Below are 8112 nucleotides of genomic sequence, written 5' to 3'. Positions count from 1 at the left end.
TATAGGTTTTTGATACATATATTTAAAAAAAAAAAAAAACACTATAAATTGTTGTTATCTAGATAATTTTTTTATTTTTATTTTTTATACATATATGTAAGATGTTGCATGTTCCTTGATTAGATTTTGCTTGTGAACTCAAAATCAAATGTTTTGAATTGAATTTTGTTACAATGTAGATGGATAAACAAATATTTTTAGTGGGTTTCTTATAGATATAACTTTACATCTTGCTTTAGGTTATCGATCACTTCTTATAGAAGTAGTCACTTATGATTGAATAAATCAGTGAGGAGATTTTTTCACTCTTTATTATTGCTTTTACTTTTATAGAGAGATGATGATTGAATTTAATCCTAGTATTACTTAGTTATCGTATGCCAATTTCATATTCCAGATTTTTGAGCTTGCAAATAAGTTTTTTCATTATGTCTGGACGTACTGAGGTAAGCATCAACAGATTTTTTAGTTTTTTCATTTAACTATGGTGGAAAGTATGGATCACTGAAGTCATTGATTTCAGTGTGCCCTTGTATATGCTTGAAATTCGTTGCTTTGATTTGAAAGAGGCATTTGTTAAAACAACTTCAATTGCATGGCCTATCAAGTACATCAAAATTTGTAAGTTATATGGTCCTTCTTTTCGATAATATTCTTTTATGATTGCACATTTTTAATGCTTTTTACTCATGCTCGGGAAAGGGGGGTCACGTACCGTTAAGTGACCAATTTTGCTGTGTATAAGGGGTCACGTACCTTAAGTGACCATTTTTTGAATTATTGTGCATAAATGAAGGTCGAGAAACTGTTGTGGTTGGAGTTTGGTCCCACATCGACTAAATCAGAAATATTATGTCAGAAGAAAGTATTATAAAAGAAAGGTCATGATATATCTCACCTCAATCTAAAAAAGGTTAATGGGAAGAAAGGTGGGAGAAATATTTTCCATCTAAAGGCATATCAAATCAGCAACATATTTGAGCTATTTAATAAAGCTCGATTTTTTGACATAAACATATATAGATTGTATGTCATATAGATAGTGAGCTTGACTTTTAATGACGCTTTGTTACTTTTCTTTTATTGATTTTGATTTTTTCAAACCTTGATTTGATTATTTAAGATTATTGTATATGAACTACGAGCTTAGTCCGAGAAACCCATAATTTATTTTTGTTAATATCAGCAATGCCTTAAGCAACATTTTAAGGTTAGTTACACAAATTTTCTATGCCATTCTATGCTTTTAGGTTGTTAAATGTCCTTGTTTTATTTGGTGAACAAGCATATATTGTCTGGTATGATAGGTTTTGAACTTCTTATTAATGAAGGAGAATATATAATGTGGATTTTTACTCTATACATTATTTAGTTCTTCGAATAAGCTATCAGTATTTAGCAAAGTGGCCAAGGAAAGTCTTGCTAATTTTGTAGACGTCTGAAGTTGTGTTTATTTGGGTCAATTAGAGGGTAAGTTCCATACTAGATTCCGGTTGATTTTATACGAACATAACAAATTCTTCGACAATGTAATACTTCGAAGTCACATAGTGGGATGAAGGCAATACTCTTACTGCATTCACTTGTCTACATAGGTTGCATGTTGTGTAAATGGCATTAATTTTTTGAACTACCATATATATTAAAGTGGACTATGCTTAGGCTCCTAACTGGTTTAATTTTGGCAACTTTACAACTTGCTTTACATTCTCTTACTTCAACTATTACATCTTTGTCTGTCATAGCTAGGATTGCGGTTGCCGTTACTTTTTTTGTTATCGCTCTATTTTTCGTATGGCTCGTGAAGAAGTTGCATATATGGAAGAGAGAGACTAAAACAGTGCAAGAAGATATGAAGAAATTTTGTTTTATTTTGATTAAGTAAAGATATAAGGCGTGGATCATTTATTTTTATGAAATTTGTATATGGTTAATTTTTGTATAAAACCATGATTTGGAATTGGTTATATATATGATGTTATTGGCTAGTTGTAAGTTATTTTGGTTATGATGCTATTTTTTATTTATTTAGGGTTTGCTTCTATTGGGTCCTTACAAGGCTATATTGGAGTAGTAGTGGGGGAAAAAAAAAAAAAAAAAAAAAAAAAAAAAAAAAAAAAGGCCTCCTTAATGGGCTACAGTACTTTAAAAAATATATATGTATAAGACTTTCTACCATGGTGTACAATCGTGGTAGAAAGATTTTACCACTGTTCGGAACCATGTTAAAACAATTTTTTACTACCACGGTCCAAAACTGTGGTAAAACAATTTTTTACTACCATGGTTTCACATTGTGGTAGAATGATTTTTTTTCTACCACGGTTGTGCACCGTGGTAGAAAGTATTTTTGCTACCACGATTCTACACCATGGTAGAAAGTCTTTTTTCTACCATGGTTTAGAATCGTGGTAGAAAAACATCTATTTATTACCACTCCCATTTCTACCACGGTTTTCAACCGTGGTCGAAGGCGTTTTCCACCGTAGTAAAAAAAATCTATTTGTCTTGTAGTGAAATCTGCTTTGGTGACCAGTAGCAATAGAATTTCAATTGTTAACAACTCTGATCAACAACATTTACACGTCCTAACTCACTCGTGTGTATAATATGTGCATTCTCAACATGAAAAATAAACAATCTCTAAAAATTAACTCAATAGCCTTCTTATGGTTTCAAAAAACTTAATTGCAAAAGTCGTAATGATTTTGAAATCATAAGGAATATATATATATATATATGTATTAAGATAGACCTGAAAACCCTTGAAAAAGTTAGCAAATTTTTACAAATTTTTTTCTCTAAAATCAAATAAAAAAGGTAATTGAATTTAACTTTAAAAGAACTTTCCTTTTTGGTTTGAGCAAACACAACAAAACCGCTTGTGTTTCAGAACGTAACCGGTTGTATTTTGTATTTTGAGCTAATGACATGAAAATTAAGCTAATTAAACTAAGAAGGTGACACAATCCATTAAGAAATAAGCATGAACCATTAAATAAACCACAAAAATAATCTATTTAAGCACAATGCCTTAACCATCACTAGATTTATAATATCAACACATATAGACATGCATCAATGTCACAAAATCTAGAGATAAACACATGAACATTCATTCTAGCATAGATAGACATATGGATAGACTTAAATGATCAATTGGAAGTATTAAACTACACAAATCATGTAGAAACAAGATTTATATATGTAAGAGGTCAAGACAAGAATTACAACACAAATCCCCATTAATTACAAAACATCAAAGCCTAGGAGGCATGCTTAGGGCTATCTTTAGCCCCAAGAGAATGGTTTAGCTACTCATTGATGATGTCATCCAACCCTCGAGGGCTATCTCCATCGTAGAATTCATCCTCCTCTTCTTGTGCTCTTGGTAAAAACCCTAGATGAGTTGAAGAACTTTTTCAAATTGTATATTTCTCTCTCTAATCTCTAGCCAAGTCTTTCTTTAACTAACCCCTTTACTAAAAATAACCAAAATTCTTATATAGGTAGCTTAAATATTACACCCAATGGTCAGACCTCGTGCACTAGGACCTCCAAATGATTGCACCACGAGAACACCTTCAATTTGGCTTGAAATATGTTTTTCACGCAATTTGAGGTAGTTCGATTGATCATAATCGATTGAGCCATGGCGGCGCACTTTTTGGATAAGGATAAGGCTGAGATATTTTTGAAAAAAGGAAAAAAGTGGTTGGTAAGGATAAGATCAAGGTGTTCGATCGATCGGAGAAAATGTTAGATCGATCGAATAGGAAATTTTCCTGAGGATAAGGACAAAAGGCTCGATCCATCATGGCAGGGTCAAAACGATCACAGTGTGATCAATCATAACTTGGTCTTGATCGATCGTAGATAACTTTTTCACCACTTTGTTTCTACTTTGCTCTTTTCTTCCACTAGGCTTGAGATTGCTTCTTTTAATGCTCTAATTCAGCTGAATTGACTTATTTTGGGGATAAGTACTTGAAAAGGGAAATAACATTAAATTAGACTAAAACGAGAAAATAAGATAAAATAAGGTCCTAGAATATTCAAGATTAAGGGGTTTAAATGCGCACTTTTTAGGGCTTATCACACCCCCAAACTTAAATTTTGCTAGTCCCTAGCAATGAACTACAGAGTAAAGAAAGAAATGAACAACTAAACAACCATGAACTAGAAAGCAATAAATTGATAACGCCATTTTCGTAAGGAACACGATTGCATTTAGCGTATGCAACAAGCCTTTTGAACCCCTAGGTTACCCCTAGTGGGCGAGTGAAGTCTCGTGAGGGTTTCCAGAAATGATACCCACAAACATTAAGCTCTTTCTCACTAAACAGGCACCAATATTCCAAAGAAGCATTGGGAGAAAACTACCTCAAGTATGCAAATTTTCAATAATTTCCAATCAATGTCCTAAAATTTCAACATCCAGCAAGCAAGTATGGTCCTCCACACACTAAGACAATGATTATGCAAATCAAAACTGATAGGGAAAAATAACCCTAGCCTATCTTGACTTAACGAAAAAGGTAATTAAATATTGACCGGCCACCAGATTTCTCCAACTCTCAGACGATAATATCTCGTTATTAAGGATAACCATTTCTATAGATAAGAATGATGACAAATCGTATCTAGGATAGGATTTGTCATGGGGTAAGTTCAAATCTTATCAAGGATAAGATTTCCACGAGATAGGCTCCATAGGCTAAGGACGATGAAATTCCCTTATCAAGAATAAGGGAAAGATGACTCGGGAACAAGGTACACACAAAAAAAACTCCTACCAAGCGAATTAGATTAAAATTCTCTATCGAGAACCCTTACAAACTTGATCGTCGGAGGGTCAACAGCCAGCACCACACTGGTGTTTGACTTTGCCATCCTTATTTTGCAGGAAACGGTGTCGTACTAGACTGCGGCGAATTTCAACCTCAACAATTGGCGCCATCTGTGGGAACAGCGATTCCCTTGAATCGATTTATTACTCGTTGGGTATAGACGTTTGCAGTCCGGTATGGTTACCGAAGGAACACCGTCCCAGGGATCTGGTCAAAGGGAAGAGTCGGGTGAAAATCTAGATGTCCCAAATGACCAGACGCAGTTTACAGCGTTGGAACTGCAGGTCCAAACTTTGAATCAGGGTATGGACCAGTTGATCCAACAAAATGCAGCACTCCTGCAACACCTTGTTCCACCGGTTCAACAAAGCTTTCCACGCCAAGACCTCTCGAATCCAAATAGGGGTAATGGGAATCTGGAAGAGCAGGATACTCATCCTCCCCGACATGAGACCGAAGTTGAACAAAGCCAGGTGGGAAACCGACATAGAGAGGTGATCCACCCCTTTCTTCCACGGAGTTCCCGACCCCATGAAGACACGACTGTCATTGAAAAGACCGAGGAGATTTCCCACGTTGACCTAGAGACGCAGGATCTCAAGGCAAAGATGGAGGGTGTGATGTAGGCCATGAAGGGAAAAGGCATTGGAATGCCCTTTGCCAAGCAAATTTAGAATGCCCACAATTGAGAGTTTCGACAGAACTAAAGATCCCCTCGACCACTTGAAGACTTTTCAGGCGCTTATGCACCTACGTGCGATGCCGGATAAGATCTTGTGCAGGGCTTTCCCAACAACTCTCAAAGGATCAGCACTGGTATGGTTCAACAAACTAAAGCCAGGAACCATCAAAACCTTTGAAGAATTGAGTAAGGGCTTTATGGGCCATTTCATTGCTGGCCAGAGGCATAGAAGGCCGGCTACCCACCTCCTTACTATGAAGCAACAGAAGGAAGAGTCACTGCAAGATTACATTAGTCGTTTTAACACGGAGATGTTACAGGTGGAGGAAGCGGATGACAAGGTGGCCCTAGCCGCCTTCATGGGAGGACTTCAAACCTCAAGATTCCTCTTCTCTTTATCAGAGGAACCTCCTACCAGCATGGTCGAGTTATTGGTTCGAGCTAAAAGACATATGAATGTAATGATTGCGAGAAAGGGAAAAGAAGGGGAGGATAAGAATTCAGACAAGAAAAGGCCAGCCTTGACGATCAGAGATGAAAAGGAAACCAAGTATAAGAAACCCATGGTTAACAAGAAAGAAAGGGCATCTCGCTAGAAGAACGCGGAGAGGTATACAAATTACACTCCTTTAAATATGCCGATAGGTCAAGTTTTCCTGCAGATCCAGGATGAGCCATATCTGAAGTGGCCACCGAAGTTGAAGTCAGATCCGACAAGGAGACCTCGTGATAAGTATTACAGGTTCCATAAAGACCATGTGCACACTACAGATGATTGTTTCGACCTTAAGGATCAGATTGAGACTCTGATCCGAAGGGGGCATATGCGAAAGTTTATTGTGGGGAATGACAGAACCGACATTAACCCACTAAGAGCAGGCCGAGACAACCACCCTCCTGATCAACAACCAAAAGGAGAGATTAGGGTCATAGCCGGGGGGTGTGCAAGAGGTGGAGAATTGAGCTCAGCCTGTAAGGCCTATGCCAGGAGAATGCGAAGCTCATCTGAGGTGTGCGAAGTAGGAGTACAGATTCAACATCGAAAGATGCCTCGTTTAGGTGATCCAGTTATTACATTCTTAGATGAAGACATGAAGGATGTGCAGCAACCTCATGACGACCCTCTTGTCGTCAACATGATGATCGCTAACTATAATACTCAGCGAATCTTAGTAGATAATGAAAGTTCAGCTGATATCATTTTTCTTGATGCATTCAGCAAGATGAAGATTGGTAAGGAGAAACTCAGACCTACTAGATCACCATTGGTGGGATTTACGGGAGACAAGGTCTATCCTCTAGGAGCAGTCATCCTTCCTGTCACTGCAGGAACCAGCCTAAAACAAGTCACTGTCATGGTAAACTTCCTGGTGGTGGATTGTCCATCTGCTTACAATGTCATCCTAGGAAGAGCGACCTTAAATTCGATGAGGGCCATCACTTCGACTTATCACCTATTAATGTGCTTCCCTACCGAGCATGGCGTGGGCGAACTAAGAGGAGATCAGTCCATTGCCAGAGAATGCTATGTTGCCTCTCTCAAAGAAAAGAGGCAGTAGGAGGCTTTGATTGTCGATGAAGTTGAAGAGAATGAGTAAGACTGGGCTAAGCCAATCGAGGACTTGGTGAAGATATGCTTAAATGACACTGACATAACAAAAAAGGTGAGGATAGGGTCTCTGCTCCCCTCAGATTTCACAAGTATTCTTATACAGTTCCACAGATATAATTAAGATGTATTCGCTTGGTCACATGAAGACATGCCCGGTATTAATCCAACAACAATTGAGCATCGATTAAACACAGATCCTACATTCAAACCTATCAGGCAAAAGCGAAGAAAATTTACCGCGGAAAGGAACATGGCTATATCAGAAGAGGTGAATTAGCTCATGAAAGCTAATTTCATCCAAGAGGTTCATTATCCCGACTGGTTGGCCAATGTTGTTTTGGTAAAAAAGGCCAATGGAAAATGGAGGTTGTGCGTAGACTTTACCGATTTAAATAAGGTGTGCCCTAAAGACAGTTTCCCTCTGCTAAGAATTGATATATTAGTAGAAGGGACAGTTGGCCATGAGCTGCTCAATTTTATGGATGCATACTCAGGGTATAACTAAATCTCAATGCACATACCAGACAGAGATAAAACCTCTTTCATCACGGACACAGGTTTATATTGCTATAAGGTGATGCCTTTTGGGCTAAAAAATGCTGGTGCAACATATCAGCGGCTAGTAAACCTGATGTTGAAGGACCAAATCGGAAGGAATATGGAAGTGTATGTGGATGACATGCTCGTAAAAAGCTTAAAAGCTCAAGACCATCTGGTTGATCTACAGGAAACATTCCAAGTCCTCAGGAAACACCAGATGAAGCTCAACCCAAGTAAATGTGCCTTCGGAGTCTCCTCTGGGAAATTCCTCGATTACATGGTAAGTAGAAGAGGGATAGAAACTAACCCTGAGAAGGTCCAGGCAATTCTCAACATGCAGTCTCCAACATCGACCAGGAACTTCAAAGATTGACAAGAAGGATCGCAGCTCTGAACAGGTTGATTTCCAGGGCGACCGATAGGTGTTT

General features: G+C 37.8%; 1 protein-coding gene across 1 annotated transcript; it reads left to right on the top strand.

The window, feature by feature from the left end:
* Nucleotides 1-6167: 6167 nt before the first annotated feature.
* LOC132309226 (uncharacterized) lies at nt 6168-7091 on the top strand. Its single transcript, XM_059807553.1, has one exon. The coding sequence runs from the start codon at nt 6168-6170 to the stop codon at nt 7089-7091; it is 924 nt and encodes a 307-aa protein (XP_059663536.1).
* Nucleotides 7092-8112: the final 1021 nt, after the last annotated feature.

This window comes from Cornus florida, unplaced genomic scaffold (genome assembly GCF_030987335.1).
Source record: "Cornus florida cultivar Cherokee Brave unplaced genomic scaffold, ASM3098733v1 CherokeeBrave_3.0.0_Hap2_Chr05, whole genome shotgun sequence".
In the NCBI taxonomy this organism is placed as follows: Eukaryota; Viridiplantae; Streptophyta; class Magnoliopsida; order Cornales; family Cornaceae; genus Cornus; species Cornus florida.
The sequence above is the reverse complement of the archived record's forward strand: the minus strand, read 5'-3'. Positions and strand labels throughout refer to the sequence as shown.

Bases quoted from the DNA above. Each gene is read 5' to 3' on its own strand.
- LOC132309226 (XM_059807553.1), top strand. From the start codon at position 6,168: ATGCCGATAGGTCAAGTTTTCCTGCAGATCCAGGATGAGCCATATCTG.